General features: G+C 35.0%; 1 protein-coding gene and 1 pseudogene across 7 annotated transcripts in view; one reads left to right on the top strand and one right to left on the bottom strand.

The window, feature by feature from the left end:
- The window catches only part of RNF13 (ring finger protein 13), a 204,884-nt gene that overhangs the window by 105,590 nt on the left and 77,698 nt on the right, over positions 1 to 21,596 (top strand). For 5 of the 7 annotated variants that reach the window (XM_059391746.1, XM_059391745.1, XM_059391747.1 and 2 more), the window contains one exon: positions 9,926 to 10,051. In XM_059391746.1, coding sequence (XP_059247729.1) covers positions 9,926 to 10,051 — 126 coding nt within the window. Of the gene's footprint in view, positions 1 to 3,963; positions 3,995 to 9,925; positions 10,052 to 21,596 lie in introns of those variants that run through there. The other 2 variants (XM_059391748.1, XM_059391749.1) reach the window with 2 other exon arrangements.
- Positions 12,905 to 13,518, bottom strand: LOC132012554 (GTP-binding nuclear protein Ran-like; annotated as a pseudogene).

Genomic DNA, 21,596 nt, shown 5'->3' with positions numbered 1-21,596 from the left:
CTCAGGTCATGATCCCAGGGTCCTGGTATCGAGTCCCACATCAGGCTCTCGGCTCAGCGGGGAGCCTGCTTCTCCGTCTCTCTGCCTGCCTCTCTGCCTACTTGTGATCTCTATCTGTCAAATAAATAAATAAAATCTTTAAAAAAATGGGCGCCTGGGTGGCTCAGTGGGTTAAGCTGCTGCCTTCAGCTCAGGTCATGATCTCAGAGTCTTGGGATCGAGTCCCACATCGGGCTCCCTGCTCAGCAGAGAGCCTGCTTCCCTCTCTCTCTCTCTGCCTGCCTCTCCATCTACTTGTGATTTCTCTCTGTCAAATAAATAAATAAAATCTTAAAAAAAAAATAAAATCTTTAAAAAAAAAGATGTATTTATCTTTAAAGATTTATTTATTTATTTATTTTAGAAAGGGTGCACAAGTGGGGGGATGGGCAGGAGGAGACAAGAGGTTCCCCACTAAGCAGGGACCTCAACATGGGGCTTGATCCCAGGATTCATGGGATGATGACTGAGCTCAACTGGCTGAGCCACCCAGGTTCTCCACCAAGGAATTTTTTCTTGAGTAAGTTTATTAGAATATGTATTGAAAGAAGGTAAAAATTTTACTGACTGATTTTATATATAATATATATGTATATTTTATATATAACACACACATAGAAATATCTTTGGTTTGATGATATTAATTTCCTTTTTGACACCTTATAATTCACTTTAAGTTGTGAGCTCTTTTTTCTTACCAAGTGTATTTGTTTAGCACAAATATCATCATAATAATAGAAATAATAAAAATAGAACTACCCTATGATCCAGTAATTGCACTACTGGCTGTTTGCCCCCCAAATACAAAAACACTTATTCAAAGGGATATATGCACCCCTATGTTTATTGTAGCATTATTTACAATAGCTAAATTATGGGAGCAGACCAAGTGTCCGCACTAGATGACTGGATAAAGAAGATGTGGTGTATATATACAATGGAATAAAAAAGCCATGAAAAAGAATGAAATTTGCCATTTGCAACAAGGATGGAGCTAGAAAGTATAATGCTAATTTAAAGTATAAATGAGAGAAAGACAAATACCATATGATTTCACTCAAATGTGGAATTGAAGAAACAAATAGAAGAGGAGCACCTAGGTGGCTTAGTTGGTTGAATATCTGGCTCTTGATTTTGGCTCAGGTCATGAATCTTAGGGTCATGGGATTGAGACTGGAGTTGGGCTCTGTGTTCGGCATGGCGTCTGCTGGACATTAACTTCCTCTCCCTCTGCTCCTCCCTCTGCACACTCTCTCTCTGATAAATAAAATCTTAAAAAAAAAAAAAAACAACAAAACAAGCATGCAAAGATAAAGAAGAAAAAGAGAGGCAAACCAAGAAACAGACTCTAAACTATAGAGAACAAACAGATGGTTACCAGCGGGGAAGGGGGTGGGTGGGTGAAATAGGTGATGGGGATTAAAGAGTACACTTAGCACGATGAGCACTGAGTAATGTATAGAATTATTGAATCACTATATTGTGTGCCTGAAACTAATATAACACTGTATGTTATAATATAAATAATATGTGTATTATTTATATTTTATGTTATAATTAGCACTATGTTAATTATGCTGGAATTAAAGTGAAAAGTTAATTAAGGAACAAAATAGTATTAGAGAGTAATCTTTAGTTTCACTGATCTCACTGAAATCATCTTCTTTTTGTGTTTATATTAAATTTGAAAGACAATGTGTTTTTAAGAAAGGAAACATTTGAGTCAGTGTGACTCACAGCACCATTAGTTAGCAGCTGAATCTTGGCTGTGTTGTCTTCTTTGAAGCTTAATTAAGTATACTCTAAAACAGGATGATAATGCCTGTGATTTGTGATCCTCAGTTGTGAGCATAAAGCTGTCTGTGTGTTCTAGGACTTCAACTTAGTTATGATAGTTAATTTCAACAGCGGCAAATGAGTTGAAAAACCAGTTGTCTATAAACCGCATATCAAAACTTCTACATAATACAATGAAAGATGGGATAATACGATAGTAGGTATAAGAAGGAGAAGAAAAAAGATAACCTAGACTGCTAGTAATTTTAATAAGTGCATCTGAACTTTTGCCATAAAAGTGATGATTATATTAGCACAATGCCAAAATTATTAGAGTGCTAGGCTGACAAAACAGAAACCTGAAAATTAGTGCTGGTTTAATCCCTATGAGTACTGTGCTAAAATGGGAAGAACATAGCTTTGGGGTCAGCATTACAAGGCTTCAAATTATGGTTCTGTCACTGGGCGAGTTATTCAACTTAAGGCTGTCCACTTGTCTACAGTAATTTATATCCGAAGCATTAGGGTAAAGAAAATAGCGTTATTTATTACTTATTTCTCTTATTTTGGGTTTTGTTTGCTTTGCCCCACTTTTCCTAGTTCCTTTTCTTTCTTTTTTTTTTTTAAGGTTTTATTTATTTACTTGACAGAGACAGAGAGAGGCAGTCAGAGAGAGAGGAGGAAGCAGGCTCCCCGCTGAGCAGAGAGCCCAATATGGGGCTCGATCCCAGGATCCTGAGATCATGACCTGAGCCAAAGGCAGAGGCTTTAACCCACTGAGCCACCCAGGTGCCCCTCCTAGTTTCTTTAGGTGAAAATTGAGGCCATTGGTTTGAGACCTTTTCCTCTTTTCTAATATAAATATTTCGTGCTATAAATTTCCCTCTAAGTGCTATGTTAGTTGTGTCTCACAAATTTGATAAGTTGTGTTTTTATTTTCATTAATTTCAAATGTTTAGGGCTCATTTGGCCCATCTGAGACCATAGTTTTCTGAGGACTCTATTTGGTATTCTGTATTAGAGAGTTTTCCCACTCTGGCTGATAATTCCCAGATCTGTGTAGGCTCCAGGGATCGTTCTGTTTACTCCTTTCTTTCTCAGTTTTGGGTAGCTCCTTCCCACAAAAATGCAGATTACTACTCAGCCAAGGACTTGAGTGGATACCTCTGCATGTATCTAGAGCTCTTTCTTTGTAGCTCCCTTTTCCCCAGTATGGTGCCACAGAAAATCTTTGCTGCGTTGGCCTCCCCATGCTCTGAACCCTGTCTCCTCAATTTATTGAGACCAACAGACTCTGGGTTCTCCTGCCCTGTTCTGAGGCAGTGAGCTGAGGTATTTGCAGGGGTTATTGCATTTATTTATTTCTTCTTAGCAGTTGCTGTTTTGTGCTGTTATCCATTCTTTGAAAGCTGATGTTTCATACTCTGTTTAATTTTCTAGTTATTTAAACCAAGAGGATAAAACTAGTCCCTGTTACTCTGTCATGGCTAGGAAGTAGTTCATTTTAGCATCTTAGTAGGTAATTGATATAGGCTAATTATAAAATCTTTTTAAAACAAATCATTCAAAAATTCTTACTTGGGTAAATTCTCAAGGTGGGTGATTTTAGAACTGTGTATTAACATTTTATAAATTTTTATGCTTTTCTTTTTTGTTTTTAATCTCAGTGCAATTAATAAATATAATAGTCTGGGACCTTATTTAAAGGTTTGACATTCGTAGACTATTGATATGAGCCTAATTTTGTTTTTAATAATTTCTGAACTTTTTCAGAAATAATATGTTTTAAAAATTATATAGTTGGTCTAAATAGTATTTGCTGACTTAGCACTTTTAAGTATTTAATGTTTTCAGTTATTTATGGGTTTATTGTATTTTTGTGACATCCTTAAATCAGATATTAAGATCTAAAATCTAACTCATTGGTAAAATATATAACCAAAAAAGTTACTTGGGAGAATTCTAAGAGTATACATAAGGGAAGATACAACTTTTGAGATGAAAGATAATTGATTACTGATTTAAAAAATGCCACAAATGTAATATCTAGATTTGTGTGTTTTTTTAAACAATCTTTTCTTATAATTTAGTTAAGGGTTTAACTCTTAATTAGTATATAACCCTCAAATTTCTGTCTTATTCAGTGCTTTCTTCAGTGATGTGCAGAAAGACATGGAAGGTATGACTCAAATTTGCAAATGGCATGAAGCTTGCAATGGTTAAAATACTAATGTTTTGTCCTTGAGTCCTAAAAAATAGGTACTTAAAAAAGGCGAAAAATAGCTTAGTAGCAGCATATGTCAAAAATTTGTTGAAACAACTGTAGTGTGTTTGCCAGAAACATCAGTATATCAGAGTGTGTTAGTAGAAGTGCACTGTCAAGAGCAGGTTAAAACGTGATAGTTCTTTTTGTTACCTTCTTGATGTTGATATGTTTGATTTATCAAAAATGTTTTTTTAAAATAAGTGGACTGAGGGTTGCTGGAGGAGGGGGTACGGGAGAGGGTGGTGAGGTTACGGACATTGGGGAGGGTATGTGCTATGGTGAGTGCTGTGAAATGTGTAAACCTGGCGATTCACAGACCTGTATCCCTGGGGATAAAAATACATTATATGTTTATTAAAAAATTAATAAATTTAATAAAATTTTTTTTTGAAATGAACTTAGACATAGAAAAGCTGCAAAAAATAGTGCAGAGAGTTTCCATATACTCTTTACTCAGTTTCTTTTAATGTTAACCTTTTTATATAACCCTGGTGCCTTTATCAAATCTGAGAAATTAAAATTTATATATTAAATAGAGTACACACTTCTTTCAGATTTCACAGGTTTTCCACTGATAACCTTGGTATTCCAAGATCCAGTCCTGGCTATCTCTTGATATACTGGTCAGATCATTTATAGTAGTATGTTTGGGTTTTGGCCCCAGATTAAAATATTGTAAAACTTAAGAACCAAGTCAAATGCCACTTTTTCTGTCTCTGCCTCCTATAGTTTGAATGATTTGCTCTGTTCTATGCAGTTGAACTGCATGTTGTTTATTCTTTTCTCTTATTGGATCTGTTAGTCCATAGCCAAATAATTAATATTGGAAAGAACTCAGTCTTATTCATCCTCTTACAAAGAGCCCTTATGAAATGAGACCAGTATATTCAGAGCATAGTGTTAAAAGAACTTAAAATAACATGAGTAGTGGTTAAAGGATATTTTTACTGTATAAGAAGAGCATAATTTCCAACTGTTTGTGAAAAAGGAATTAAATGTGTTCTGTATGTGAAAATTATGAGTAAATTTTGGCAGAATGATCTGATAAAAAGTTAGGGAAAAGAACAGTGGATATTTTTAAAATCATAGAAGGTTGTTGATATAAATAAATTCATCTGTCTCAGATTAGGAAAATGTTAGCTAATAAAGTCTGATCAGTGTAAATCTTTGGTCTGTGCTGGAATGTAAAAATTACGACAGTTTCCTTTGACATCTTTGTTTGAAATATTTATATCAGATATTGGAATCAGCCTTAATCGCCTTTTAGACTAACATTTTGGCTTGTTCGTTTTTATTAATGTTCATTCTTCTTTTTGTTGCCCATTTTGGTTTTCACCTAGTTGGGTTTTATTTTGTTTTGTCATCTTAATGGAGGTACTATAACATCGTGGTTCAGAACATAGGTTCTGGAGTCAGACTTCCTGGGATTGCATGCCTGCTGTGAATGTAACCTTGGGCAAGTTACCCAACCTTTTTGAGACTTCATTTCCTCATCTTCAAAATAAGGATAGTAACAGTAGTTACTTCCTTGGGTTATTCCATGGATTAACTGAATTAGAACATTGAAAGAGCATAGTGTCTGACACACAGTTTTGAGTGCCATGGCTCAACAAATGTTAACTGCTTGCTGTTACTGCAGTTAATTAGTTAATTTACAATTTTAGATACTAACACTATAGCTCACCTCTTTCTCTTGTTCTGCTTTTAACTTTTATACTCCTACAAAGGGAAAGATGTAGTGCTGCCTTTTAATATTTTTGTTGACATTATAATTGCATATACTTTTCTTAATTTTACTTTTTTTTTTAAGATTTTATTTTTTTACTCAACAGAGAGCATGTGTGCAGGCGTGCACAAGCAGGGGGAGCAACAGAAGGAGAGGGAGAAGCAGACTCCCTACTGAGCAGGGAGCCAGATGGAGGCTTGATCTCAGGGCCCTGAGATCATGACCTGAGCCGAAGGCAGCTGCTTAACTGACTGAGCCATCCACGCGCACCTTAATTTTACTATTTATATAGTTTAACATTAAGTGCAGACTGAAGAGAAGGAAGGTTAAGTTGCTTTTCAGCCTGAAATAATCTTTGAAACAAAACCACTTTATCAAATTTTCTACCTATTATGCACTTATTAACCAGTATAATTTATCAACAAAATTAATTTTTTCCATAATGTTTATCCTAAAATATTATAGTTCTAAATACCTTCTGAACCATTAAAGCAAAATTATATTCAGCATGAATATGTTTAGGTTTTTTTGAATATTTCAGTTAAAAAGTGGTGATCCAAACTGCTTTGGAAAGCTTGGCAGTATTTACTAAAGCTCGATACCCCATGATCCAGCTTGATATCCTATGGTTCTATTTTTATGTACATACTTAACTGATGTGTATGTGTTAATGTCTATGAAATGTTTATAACACCCTTATTTGTAATAGCTCCTAACTAGAAATTACCTTCATGCTCATCAGCAGTAGAATAAATTTTGGCATAGTCACACAATGTAATACTATATAGAAATGGCAGTAAAATATCCTCCAAGTATAGTTGCTCAACAGTAGGGATGAATCTCACAGATACAGCATTGAGAGAGAGAAGTCTAAAAGACCACTTACTATACTATATGGTTTTGTTTGTGTCAATTGTGAAATTAGGCAAAATGAAGCTGTTAGGGACGCCTGGGTGGCTCAGTTGGTTAAGCAGCTGCCTTCAGCTCAGGTCATGATCCCAGCTTCCAGGGATCGAGTCCCACATTGGGCTCCTTGCTCAGCAGGAAGCCTGCTTTTCCCTCTGCCTCTGCCTGCCACTCTGTCTGCCTGTGCTCACTCTGTCTGACCAAAAAAAAAAAAAAAAAAATGAAGCTGTTAGAAATCTATGTAGTGACATCAGGAATAGGGTTTGAAGAGTAGTGACTGACAGGGAGGATGAAGGGAACTTCCGAAGCACTGTTAATGTCCTATTTCCTAATACAGGTGTGTTTAGTTTGTAAAAATTCATCAAGCTGGAAAATTATATTTTGTGTACTTTGCTTTTTTTTTTTTTAAGAATTTATTTATTTATTTGACAGAGAGAGAGATCACAAGTAGGCAGAGAGGCAGGCAGAGAGAGAGAGAGAGAGGAGGAAACAGTCTCCCTGCCGAACAGAGAGCCCAATGTGGGACTCGATCCCGGGACCCTGAGATCATGACCTGAGCCAAAGGTAGAGGCTTAACCCACTGAGCCACCCAGGCGCCCTGTACTTTGCTTTATGTGTAGTCACAAAAGCTTTCAGAAGAAATCGACCTATTTATATATTGTAGACCTATTGAATTATACATTTGATGATACTGAGGTACCAGTCTGCCTGCACTATTTTTGTCCAGCATTCTTATTAAACATCAGGGAATTACAGCAACAAAGAGAAAGTATAGATGGCATCTACTTTAAGTATCCTCAACCTTGGTAATTTTCTTGGGCTTCCTACATGTTGGCATAAAGTGCCCCTGTGAGAAGGTAGAGATGAGGAGAATCTTTGATTACAGAGCAAGCATCTTTCAATAAGAAGAGACTGGCTCTGAGAGGTGACAGTAAGCACAGAGACCTGGCTTCAGGTAGCACCTTCTCGGCCATTCTTTTTCAAGGGATAGGGAGTTGTGCCAAATTAACTGACAAAGCCCATCACACTACCTTGTAGACTTCATGGATGATGCAAAGTTTTACTTAGTTTGCTTTTAGTTGTTGTTTTTTTTTTTTAAGATTTTATTTATTTACTTGACAGAGAGAGATCACAAGTAGGCAGAGAGGCAGGCAGAGAGAGGAGGAAGCAGGCTCCCTGCTGAGTAGAGAGCCTGATGCGGGACTCGATCCCAGGACCCTGAGATTATGACCTGAGCCGAAGGCAGCGGCTTAACCCACTGAGCCACCCAGGCACCCAGTTTGCTTTTAGTTTTAAGTGACTCACATCTCACGGATGGATAGGAATTAGTTGATTTAGCAACTTATTCTTTTAGCATGGTCTACAGGAATAGATGATATTTAATAATTTAAGAACTGTTTTTTAAGACTTCATTCAATTTTCTGTTAATGCAACTAGATTTTTGGGGGGACTTTTAGTTTATGTGTATTTGACTTTTGTAAATTTTCTTATGCTTAAAAATAATACACATTTGTTATAACAGATATAAAAATATCTGTTATTTTTAAATAACAGATTTATTTAATAACAGATTATTAAAATGCAGAACCCTGTTTCCAGTTTCACTTGTAGATCTTTTTTGTGTATCTGTACATACCATAAATTCATTGATTCTACAGAGTGCATTTATTTTATTACTGTGTTCTGACATATCTGAAATTGGGATGTGTCCTTCAATTGCTGTCCACTAGGTGGCAATCCTAGTGGAGTTGACTTCCTAATGGGAAATTAGGCCATAGCTGTTCATATTATTTTCACTTCATTTGAGTTATATTCCTTGTTGGTACTGTATGGGTTGAGTTTGATTGTTGTTACAAATATCTTAAAGAATGGCACTATGTGGTTTGTCATTAAAACAAAAAGTGTGCAGAAAGGTACAGAAAAGGCAGCAGGGTATAGATTTAACATGATTGAAGCAAATATTCATTGTCGGATGGATAACCACAGTTACAGTTCTCTGCAAAGTAAAAACCAAGTGCTTTATAGAAACAAGAAGGGGAGCTATTTTATGAATAAATGAAGGTATGCTGCATTTTATTCCTGGAACATGCAAAAGCATTTCCCATGACAAGGCAGGAGAAATGGTCATATCCTGTGGATAGGTGGTTGATGTGATCAGTTCACATACCATATAGGAAGACTATTGTGTCAGAGCTTTAACTGTTTGCATCTTATAAATTTATTGAATTTGGTGACTTTTTATATGTTTATTCAGTGTCTTACATCTATTGAGACAGTCATTTGATCTGTTAATGTAACTTTTTTTTTCTGTTAATGTAGCATTTTATGTTAATATATCTTCTGATGTCAAACCATCCTGTATTTCTGGGAAAGCCACTTGCTATTTTCTCTTTAAATTAATAGTTATCTTATGGATATCTTTTTACCTTAGTGTGTATAGATTTACCTCATTCTTTTTAATGGCTCCATTGTTTTTCTATTGTATGTGTTTTTTAAAGATTTTATTCATTAGGGAGAGAGAGCAAGCATGAGTAGGGGATAGAGAGAAGAGGGAGAAGCAGGCTCCTTGCTGAGCAGAGAGCCCAATGTAGGACTTGATCCCAGGACCCTAGGATCATGACCTGAGGTGAAGACAGACACTTAATGGACTGAGCCACCCAGGCGCCCTATTGAATTTTCAAAAAATGGTTGCTGTGATGATGTGCATGATTTCCAGCTTTTGCTATTAAAAACAATGTAGCAGGGAACACCTTTCTACATATATCTTAATATACTCGGGCTAGTATTTCTATAGGACAAATATCTAGAAATGTGAGTTTTCATTGTTTGATAACATGGAATAATGTAAAGTTGATTTTAAAAAAGTACATACTTGGTTTAGAAATGTCAATCATCACTGGAAAATATACCAACATGTTAATAGTGGTTTATCTTTGGAGTGATGGGCTTATGTATGATTAAAGAAAAAAACTTCAGTGGTAGAAATGGAATGAAGTTAAAAAAAACTAAATGCTTATGAAATCAAATACTACTACTTTAGAAGTCCTGGGATTATGAGCACTTGGGAGGATAGGAACTGTGGTGGCTCCCAGATAATTCATCTAGCATAATGCAAAATACATGAAGCAATCTAAATGATGTTTTTGGAAGTAAGTTGAATTGATTTTGGAATTTAACGGAGAAAAAAAAACTTCTTGCCAATTCTTTTTCAGGGTTTTTTGATTAACTCAAAACCAGAGAATGCCTGTGAACCCATAGTGCCTCCACCACTCAAAGACAATTCATCTGGCACTTTCATCGTGTTAATTAGAAGACTTGATTGTAATTTTGATGTAAAGGTAATGTTTGTTTTTTTCCTTTTTGTTACTTTTTTTTAGTTTATCTACCTTGAATTCTCCCTATTTCAAAAAGGCTTTAAAAGTTTTACAGAATTCATCCAGATTAAAAATAGAAGGTGAGGATGAAAGGAAAATAGGAAGTTGGTGAAGGCAAGCAAGACAGGAACAGGTTTAAGTTTTTATTCATCTGCTACAAAATTGACTTTAAACTTTTAGCAGCCAGTACAAAAAGGGGGATAGCTCACAATTTATAGTTTTTACAACACTGTAAACAAATTGACAAGAATAAAAATGATTGCTATTGCTTCTAAGGATTTTCACATGATTATTGGGAATCTTGAATCTTGAATCTTTAATATTAGAATATTGCTTGATCTAATCTAGGAATGGAAACATTAACCTTCAGTTTTATGCCTTTACTCTTCCATTACCAATACTACATGTATATTTATGTTGACAATGGGATTTCTCTTTTGCAATAAGATAACACTGTCACCTGTACAAAGTTTGTCTCCCTGGTGTGGGTTAGGTCAGATAGTAAAACAAAGTTTGCCATAGGACTTCCCTCCTTATCATCAGTGCTGCTCTAAAGGTTTTTGATACCTCTAATGCTGTCTTTGCAAATCTGGCTTTGGATGGTCTTGGCCGAAGAGCCACACTGAGGTTCGTATAAAAGCCTTGTTACTTTTACCGAACCACCTCAGACTTGAGTGTCATGTAGTTTCTTGTGTATATCTTAGAGAATAGACATGGGATATTACTTCATGGACTTGACATAGCTAAGATCAAGATCTTAGATGATTTGTTCAGTAGGAACAGACCCCTACAAGTCTCTGCTCCTTGCTTTTCATGAAAAAAATGGCATTTCCATAATAAACTTATTAAAGGAATAAAATAAATAACTGTAGAAGGGTTTGGAAATGTAGAGCACTTTGTAAATGATAGGTGGTGTTACTGCTATATCATTTCCAAATCTTAGTTCTTAGTTGCCTTTAAATGGGAAATAAATTAGAAATTGAAGTCAAATGTAGATTTCTTGCTCTTCAGAATTATGTCTTTTTTTATAGTAGTTTGAATTTAAGCCATTTTAAGATTTGATCTAGAACTAAAACTGTAATAATTGCAGATTGTTTCAACAAAAAGGAAACATTATTGTAATATTTCATTCGTTTCTTGCTGCTGACAAATTAAAAGTAAACTAAAATTTGCTGATTCTAAGGTTTATTGCATTATTATGCTATGTAATTTATGGCTCAGTCTGGTCTTAACTAGAAACTACAATACTTTTTTTTTTTAAATAACTTTTTCGTTGGGGATGGAAGGTGGTTTACTGCAAAATTTAAGGAAATACTGTCATTGAATGTTTATTTTTCATGGTGAAAACACAACTCTGGAATGAATATGTAGGCTTATTAGACCTCCTGTCCCTTGAGTGGATCCTCATCATGAGTCTGAGTGTTTCTGATAGAATTTTATGATTAGCTATACTCCAGCAACTCTCTTCCTACTTCCTGCCTTGAATTTTATGCTGCAGCCATACCCCCTCCTTGAAGTCTCTTGTACAATGCTGACTACACCTTTGTGCCTTTATATATACTATTTCTTCTGTTCAAGATCTCTGTCCAAGGTGACATTTAAGTGCTAGCTGAGGATGTTATCTTTCCTGGAAGCCTAACTTTTCTTTCTGCCCTCTCTGATAGAATGAATCATTTTAGCTCAATGTGCCACTATTCTACTTTGTAAATATCTCCTTTACTGTTTATCACATTATTTTTTATTACATATATGTTTCACTTGTGAACTATGTTTAGAGTTCATGCTTTAATTATAGTTATTACCTAATTTGTATCATAGTGCATAGTAGAAGAGCAATAAAGTTTTGTTAAATCAAGCTATATAGTATAGTAGTAAGCCTTCTTCTTATGCATATGATGCATTGTTTTAAAAAACATGTACATGTAAAAATGTTTAAATTAAGGATTCTCATTTTAGAAAGAGAAATATTAGAAATTTTCCCATTATACCTCACTGTAGATACAGTTTTAATGAGTAAGATTGTAGTCTGTTGTCTTTCCTTCACAAATAAACAACAGAGTGTATTATAGCCATTTAAAGCTAAAGAGTCCTTACTCATGTTTTTCCCAATGGTTTCTGTTTTGTCTCAGTTGTGTTAAAAATATGAGACCTCAGTTTATAGAGAAGACACATTGATTTTAATGAAGGTGTGGAAATAGTCTGCATACATTTGAGTCCCATTTTTTTTTTCATTTGAAATACAACTTTATTCTGTTTCTCAACTAAAAAGAATGGGAATGACAGTGACAAATTAGATTTTACCACTGGATATTGTGATGTGACTATAGCAGTCTTTTATCTGAAACTCAGAAAGGACACGCATTCTAAAACAGCCAAATATGCAGTTCCTAAAACTGAAGGTACTTTTAAAACTGCCACATTCACTCTGAAGCCCATTCATCTCCTCCAGCATACCCAAGATTAAGCACAGGTACTGTTCAGCTATATAATAAAGTGGCAAACATGCTGCACCACTGACATCACAGGACAGCTGCCTATAAAACTGGACTTCTGGGGGCACTTGGGTGGTGCAGTGAGTTAAGCTTCCAGCTCTTGGTTTTGACTCAAGTCCTGATCTCAGAAATCAAGCCCCATGTCATGCTTCTTGCTCAGCATCAAGTCAATTCGAGATTTTCTCTCTCTCTCTCAGCCCCTCCCTCTGCTCACTCATTCTCCCTCTCTCTCAAATAAATAAATCTTTTAAAAAATCCAAATAAACTAGACTTTTGAGACTGTACATTCCCACCGGTCATCATCCTCATTCAGGCAAACAGTTGTCTAAGCAACTTCTAGATCATGCTTCTACTGTGTTGCCAAAGCTAGGTCCCTGACAACCTCTGGTGGGGCAAGAGCAGGCATGGCGACAAACTCCAGGTTAGGGTCTCCAGTTAGTTTTATAGCAGACACAAGAAAGGCTTTTCAAAGTTGTAGTTAATTCTTTTGGCAGAAATGTCACAGTACTACAGGTTCTTCTTTGAGTGGAAGACAATAAATTCTGAGTTAACTTTCTTGTTAACATCTACTTTGTTGTCACACAGCCCCATGGGGATGTTCTCACAAACTTGTACCAGATCTCCATGCCAGTTAGGTACATTCTTGTAAATAACTCTTGATGTTACATCAAACATTATAATGGCATGCTGGGCCTGGATGTAATAGCCATCTCTCAGCCCACCAAGTTTCTTCTGACCAGCCATATCCCCTGCATTGAACTTAATAGGTCCTCTGTTGGTATGGAACATAAGAGGACAGACCTCAACATCCAAGGTGGCTATGTACTTCTCAAGTTTATCAGTCAGATGATGTTTCACAAATATAGTTTTTCTAGTACCACCATCACCAACCAATACAAGTATGAATTGGATTTGGGATTTTCCCTGGGCAGCTATCATGTTATTGCTTCCAGAGGTGTCTCTGATTGAGCTGAATCTCATTTTTATTGTTAGCCATGTGATCTCAGGCAAGTTATTTTACCTGTGGCTCAATTTCTTTATCTGTAAAATAGGAATTGTAATGTTTCCTACATCATAGAACTGTTATGAGGATCAAATGAAATAATCAATGTTAAATGCTTATCAAACAGTGCCTTGCACACAGTAAGTAAGCAGCAGGTATTAGCCATTGATGTTTTATGCTTCTTGCCATTGGTGTAAAATAGATTAAGAATAAAGGTGGCAAAGATACTGATTGTATTAGGCCTAGAAGTTTCTCATAATCTACTATTAGCAAGATGGATAACCAGGAAGGCCGTGGTATAATTCAGCGTGAGTCCTAGGGCCTCAGAACCAAGGGAGCTGGGAGCTAATGGTCTGGAGTCAAAAGGTCCAAGAATCAAGAGCTCTGATGTCTCAGGGCAGGAGAGGTGGATATCAGGAAGATCATCTATTTGGGCCTGCAACAAATTGGATGATACCCACTCACATTGATAAGGGTGGTAGATCTTCTTTAGTCTATCAAATCAAATGCCAATCTCTGTGAGAAACCCCTCACAGACACACTCCAAAATACTGTTTTACCAACTGGCATCTCTTAGCCCAATCTTGTTGACACATACAACTAACCATTACACTGACCTTTTAGAAACTAAATTATTAACTGATAAGTCACACTATGGTGCAGTAACTCAGTGACAGTTGAGAGTGAAATTTCTAATGTGGTTTATAAAGGACAGTTTAGTCATGGCAGCATGTAATGTATAAAATATAAGTTTCATGAATACACCAGAGTAAGAAGTACGGATCACCAATTGAGGTACTATGAAGTAGGATACATTTATCATAGTTAGTGGAAAAACAACTGGAATCTCATCCCAAAGCAGAATTTCTTTTTCTAAGTGTAGTCATGGGTTGATTGACTATTAACTTTATTAGTTATAATCTTCAGATCAAAACCTATGACTGTATTTTCTGGGATTCCAAATTGATGATTATATATAGTTTTTTTTTTATTAGGTATGTTATAGAACCTAATCATTTAGAATGTATATTACAGTACTTCTCTGAATTGAAAATAAATAGCTCTTTATAAAATAGGGGCTCATTCATATATATCTACAGTTCCGTATGAATACATTGACTTAAGAAACCAGTTAAAAAAAATATCTTATTACTGATGTAGCATCCTGGGACCAAATACTAAAAATGCTTAATTCAGCCCCATGCAGAATGCAGCAGTTGACAGTAGTTGCAAGGTCATGCCTCCTATTGAAAGTGATACCCAGATTATCTCAATGAGAATTAGCTGTACTTTACAAAGCTTTCCTTGGGTGAAGGGGCACTTTTTATTGTGGAGAGCAGAAGGGAAAAGAAGAAGTAAAATTTCATCAACATCTTTCAGTAATTGTGGTGGTGGTAATCTTAGTGATGTAGTGGGTATTTCAGGGTTTACTCTTTGAAATTCTTTAGATTTTTTTTTTTTTGAAGATGAGTATTGTACTATAACTGAAGAAACCTAGACTTCTTTTATTTCTTCCTTAGAAGTGAATGATGAAGTGAAGTGGTGTTCTACAAACTATCTATACAACTATAGATTTTTTTTCTATACAAACTATCCCAAATGCTTTCTGACTCAGCCAATAAGACAGCCGAAATGCAATGAATAATTTTTGGAAGGTAGGAGATTGTACTGTTTATAACAATCTAAGTTAAAGATAGCATGGTTTTAACCTTTTTGTCTTCTTTTGAGGAAGTTTTGTCTTCTTTTGAGAGAAGAGGAGGCTTTTAACTTATCTTGCTCTAAAAAAATGCGGCAAAACCCGTACTTGAAATTAGTTTTTAGATATGTAGGATGTCCAGAGGGCTAGTGAGAACTGTTGATTATCCGCCAGCTGCTTATTCTGAAAACAGTCACTTTTATTCATACTGACAAAAACTGTATCCTCTGAAAAATGCAGCTCTTTAGAGGAAAAGCTAAACAATGGCATTTTGTTTAATCCTTATACAATGCTTTCTTTACTGTGACAAAATGTGATTGTTTGGGAATGCTAGTTTTTGATGACTATTTGAAGTTAAAAAACATTGCTGGCTCTGATAAAGGTATTATTACATTTTTTTAATTAGAAAAATGTAACCTCCTGAGGCAGCAGTTTTCAGAAGCCTTGAATTGGTGTCCCAGTGGGAAATAAGATTTTTTTTCTTAATTTTTGTTTCAATAACATTAAAATCACTTTAAATAGAACTTTTCAGAACTACACAAATTTCTATGTCTATAATCAAATAAAGATTAGTTTTCAGAAATCTGTTCATTGCCATTGCAACTCAGGATATTTTCATCATATGGTTAATACTAAGTCAACAATTTCTTCAAATAGTCCTCTTATTTTAATTGAACTCTAGGGAAACTTAGTAAACACATATGGTGCAAATGCATGTACTTCTGAATTTAATTACCGTTTTTTGCTCTAATAATTATTTTTGAATGATGCAGCTGCAAAGTCATATAGGCCAGTTATTAAGAGGCTAAAAGGACTTTTAGATATCATTCCTTCTACCTTTTGTTTTTGTTTTTTCCTGATGTGGATGGAATAGTGTTTGGATTGTAGATGATAAGGAATATGTTAGTACTCATTTTCTGTTGGAATGTGACTTTTATAAAACTTAGGGGGTGTACAAACCCCCTTTACCTGACTTATACCTTTCTCTCAAATCCCATATGTACTTTGCCTGTCCTGTCACTTTAACCTTCAGGAGTTTTACAAGTGCACATACGTGTTGAGCAGTCTCTCCCTTTCTGTCTGATTTTTACCATGTTCTTCATGTGGATTCCCCTCCCTTTGCTTGGTTATCTGGGTAGCCTGACCTTATTTTAGCTCTAAGATGAAGTAATTTAAAACTTTTCCATATTTTGTTTTCTTTTCCTGATTTTTCTCCACGTTGAATAGATCACTTCTTCTGTAATATATTACTTAATCCCATTTAATCACTTTTTCTTTTATATATCCTCTAATCTCTGTGAGGGAAAAGATAATGTTTTAGGTTCTATAGTTCTAGTGTCTGATACATTGTGTGGCACTTGGTGGGTGCTCAGTATTTGCTGAATTAACTAATTTAGAAAACTTTAAGGGCTTACAATTGAAACTGGATTAAGGAATAAACAGTATTCTCAGAACCTTCTGTTGGCTCCATGTTCACTTTACTTAATGTTCTTGGAAGTATTTCTAAATCTAGATACTCATTTATTCCATAAACATTTTTGTCCAGGTCCCAGTGTTTTATGAAAAATTTTAAAAATTACCATTAATTTCTTTTGGGTTATTTGGATGATTCTATAATAAACATACTATTTTTTAAAAGAAATTTTAGCATCTTATAAAATAGTCTTCCCAGTTTTCCTTTCTAGTTTTGCTTTTCATTATCTTCTTTCAGCCCTCTAGGCTGGGAGTCCCAGGATTTCACTTTTATTTCAGTAATACCAAGCAAGTAAATATGACCTTGATTAGAAATTAAACTGTAAATTATCTCAAAGTTGCTTAATATCTTTATTTAATTATTCCTTCAAAGTTATTTATAGCATTTATTAATCTACTTCTGAATCATGTTTAAAAGATTCTACAAAAGTGTTATTTTCAAGGATTCTTGGGGAAATGGAAACATTTCTACCCACATACAGTTCAAACAGCTTTGTGCTGCTAGCTCATTAATTTATTCATTTGTTTCTTCTGCCCTTTAATTGATAAGCATATCTGCATTTTAATAGGTTCCTAGGGACATCTGGCTGGCTCAGATGATAGACTCTTGTTCTCAGGGTTGTGAGTTCAAGCTCCACATGGGACATGGAGCCTACTTAAAAAAGTAATAATAATTGGGTTCCTTTATACACATTTATGTTTCCTTTTTAATGTTTATGTAATAGTAAAATGATAAAATACTCTTCTTTTACCAGAGAGTAATATTCATCAAAAGAAACTGAAAAAATAATAAATTACATGTACTTTACCCTAACCTAATGAAATGTGTGATACTCCTGACTTTATTTACATATCTCTTCCCCACATTCTTTTGCTTCAAAATCAAGATTTTCAGATTACTCATGTATACTATAAGTAAAGGAAGTCTAGGAGAGAGGAAAGATAGGATATAAAAGAAGAGGAAAGGATGGATTATATCATTGAAATTCTGTTAATGTGAGAGAAATGTTACTAGCACCTAGTACCATCTTATGTGCATTAGCTTTTCCCAATGTGACCTGTAGTGATACCAAAGTAACATGGGGGAGAGAATGGCATTGGAATGGGATTTAATCTTGACAGGATTACTTGCTGTGGTAATGGATCTTATTTCAACCATTGGTTGTTCCCTTCTATAACATTTCTAGGCATATTTATCCTATAAGTAGAATTAACAGTTTTACATTGACATCTGAATCTACTAGTACTGCTCCATTCTCATCTCCATTGCTTTGATCATTTGAGTCAAAAAGAGATTCTACTTCCTAATTTCTTTTTACTTCCTTTGATGAAAAAGGAAGATCATAGGCAGATTTTGAGAGCTATCTTTATTCTCTAAGTTTTCCATTAATTTTTTTTTCTATGTCTTTCCCTTTTAAGGAAAACAACTTTTTCTTCTGTGTTAGACATCTAGGCTGGGAGAAAGGGTAGTTTTTGCTGGGCCAGTGTTTGAGTTACTGTGGCTTTGTGTTGACAATTCTGAAAGAAAAGGAAACCAGTTTTCCAGAGAAATTTTTCAGTTGGCATTTGGAAGCAGAGTTAGACCACATTTTCTGCAGAAATATTCACAGGAGTCCCATAGAGGTTGGACTGTGAAGTGAAGCTCCAATTTTTTCAGATTGTGCTAGAACCACCAATACCCAGTAGTGTATAGCCAGCAGATCAGAAGACGCTAGGTTCCAGACCCACCCAGGATCTGTGATATACTGTTTTCTTTTTTGTTTTGACTTTTTACCTTTTTATGTTTTGAAACTAGCACACACAAAATATTTATAATGTATGTATATATAATCCAATAGTAAATGAATATTGGAATTCTCACTACTCAAGTTTAAGAGACCTGTCACTTACTGATGTTCATTAGTTAGTTCATTAAATTTCATTAAAGTCTACATTAGGTAATTTTTTTAAGTTTTATTCTAACTACAGATTATATTAAATCAGTATTTGTATCTGATCTTCATGAGGGAACTTCCTATTTGGAATATTTTTATAGTAATTTCAAATGTTTTAATAGAGTGATGTTACATATATCACAAAGTGAGTGCTTGTTAAAGCTGCTCATTTTCTGTCTTATATTTGAAAAACTTTGTGATGAAAAAAATTCTTTGCTAAGGCCAGACCAAACCCCAAAAGTACTGTGCATTTCTTTTCCCTCTACAATAGATTCTTTTTTTATATTCTATTTATATATATTGTTTTATTTCTCCCTAACTTGATTCTAGCCTAAAAACCCATGGGTACTTTCTCACATCAGCTTCTTGGGAGTAGCACTTATGTTTTTTGAAGTTCTGTGTACTGAGTTTTTTTCAGTACAGTGCTTGGTGCAACAAATGAGTGAGCAGTTAAAGAAGGGCGAGTGCTCAGAGTTCTACCACTGGGTGGTGCTGAGCATTAAAGTGCTCATTGTAATTGTTCCCTCCATTACATTACAAGTGTAGTACAAGTCTGTCAGTACTTGGGAATTCTTGGTTGGCTCATAGTAAGTGCAGAGTTGTCTTTTGTTACACGAAAATTTCTTTCAACAAGCTTTATTTACAGTGGTAGGTGGGTTGAAATGAGCTTCTCATTCTCATTAGGATGAAAAATAATTAAGATTTGATTAGAATAGAATATGAATTCTGGCAGTATCAGAAATACCAAAATATGAATTTTGATCATATTTTTCATTTTAACATACAGTTTAACATGCATATGTAACTAGAGAATAATTTGTGGATACCTCTATTAAACTTAAATTGCAATTCTGAAAATTTATTTAGGCAACTTTCAACTGATGTGGTTAATTCTAACTGGTAAAAGTTCATTACAAAGTTTTTTTTTTTTAAGGCATCTTCAAACTAATGACAGTATTAGGAATAGCTGTACATATAGGTTTATTTGTGTTTTCTTAACATTTCTGAGAAAAAATTATTTTTAGTTTATTCTACTCATGTCCCAGAAAAAATAGTAAAACCTCATTATAAACAGCCACATTTAGAGACCTATAAGCTAAAGACTTTGACTTTGTGATGGTGTGTTGCAGAATACTATCACTGCAATAAAAAGCACAGATTTATTTTTTCATTGCAGGCAATGTACAGAACATTAAGAATTCCTTATATAAATAGGTTTTCAACTTTTTTGACTGAGAAAGTACAGCCAAATCCACAAAAAGAAATTTACTTTTATTCTTGCCTCAATACATATACAACACATAGCCTATAATAAAGTTTGATGAAATATATGAAAAATTTTTTAAAGATTTTATTTATTTATTTGTCAGAGAGAAGTGGGAGAGAGAGAGAGAGCAAACAAGTAGGCAGAGAGGCAGGCAGAGGCGGACAGAGAAGCAGGTTCCTGGCTGAGCAAGGAGCCCGATGCGGAACTTGATCCCAGGACCCAGGGATCACAACCTGAGCCAAAGGCAGCATCTTAACCCACTGAACCACCCAGGTGTCCCTGAAATTTCTTTTTATTAAAGTTCACCCAGGTCCACCAAATTATTTTACTACCCATAATTTTTATTACCTTCAATACTTAAAAATTGCTTTCCCGTGTACCAAAACAAAGATTGACTAAAATGCTGCCACTGGACTGGAACCTAAAATCATTTTTAAGTTTCCCAAGGATTCTAGCTTCTGTTTTATGCTATACTTGAAACAAGTAAGTATGGCTTTGCATACAAACACCAATTTTACCAGCCCTACCAAAAATGTTTTCTAATAAAATAAATTCAACTTCTCTCCAAACCTAAATAAACATATGCCATTTGTCAAAAAGTCCACTCTCTTAAAATATGACCTTATATAAGAGAGGAAATGTGCCTTTGTATCACGATAATAAATGTCATAAAGTTTCAGCATTAAAACCACATACTTTTTGTAGCAATTTTTTTTTTTAAGATTTTATTTATTTGACACAGAGAGAGATCACAAGTAGGCAGAGAGAGAGGGAGAGAGGAAAGCAGGCTCCTTGCTGAGCAGAGAGCCTGATGCGGGGCTCGATCCCAGGACCCTGGGATCATGACCTGAGCCGAAGGCAGAGGCTTTAACCCACTGAGCCACCCAGGTTCCCCCGTAACAGTTTTTCTTAGAACTTTTATGTACTTATTTTTTTTTGTAAGAGTTGAGTTCTTACCAGGTTTACTTCTCTGTTTTTCTACCACAGAAAAGGGGTAAGGGTGGGGGAAGGCTGGAATGACTACTAGTTTAGCCTACTACTAGTGAGTACAGACAGAGAGGAAGTGACATTTAACACTTAACATTAAGGAGAAAAACCAGCTAGGGTATGAGGAAGCCTATTCATGATGATCCCCAAGTCACTGGAAAAGGTCAAATCATATTTGCTACCTTTTCCTGAGAAAGCTGGGAAAATGCAAAATATTTTAGGAACATTTTTATCTCTGATGACTGAAGTAAAATTTTTGGCATGTTTTTCAGGGGGAACTAAACAAAAGATACAGGGAGCTTTTATTTTTGTGGCATACATCTTGCTGGTAGGGCTGGTAGACTTATCTTAGTTGTGATTTAGTTTGATAAACAAGTGTTTATGTGAGAGAGCTTCTTCTAGGTTTGAAATATATACAAATAAGGTAGTTCCTTTCCTTAAGGAGCATAAAATATTGCATCCAAAGTACTCTAAATTTCATTTTATCATCTTTATTTTTCAAGCTGATTAACAGACTTAGTTGTTTTTTTTTAAATTTTTTATTTTTTATAAACATATATTTTTATCCCCAGGGGTACAGGTCTGTGAATCGCCAGGTTTACACACTTCACAGCACTCACCAAAGCACATACCCTCCCCAATGTCCATAACCCCACT

Source organism: Mustela nigripes, chromosome 2 (genome assembly GCF_022355385.1).
Source record: "Mustela nigripes isolate SB6536 chromosome 2, MUSNIG.SB6536, whole genome shotgun sequence".
Classification (NCBI taxonomy): domain Eukaryota; kingdom Metazoa; phylum Chordata; class Mammalia; order Carnivora; family Mustelidae; genus Mustela; species Mustela nigripes.
This window is presented reverse-complemented; position numbering and strand designations above follow the sequence as displayed.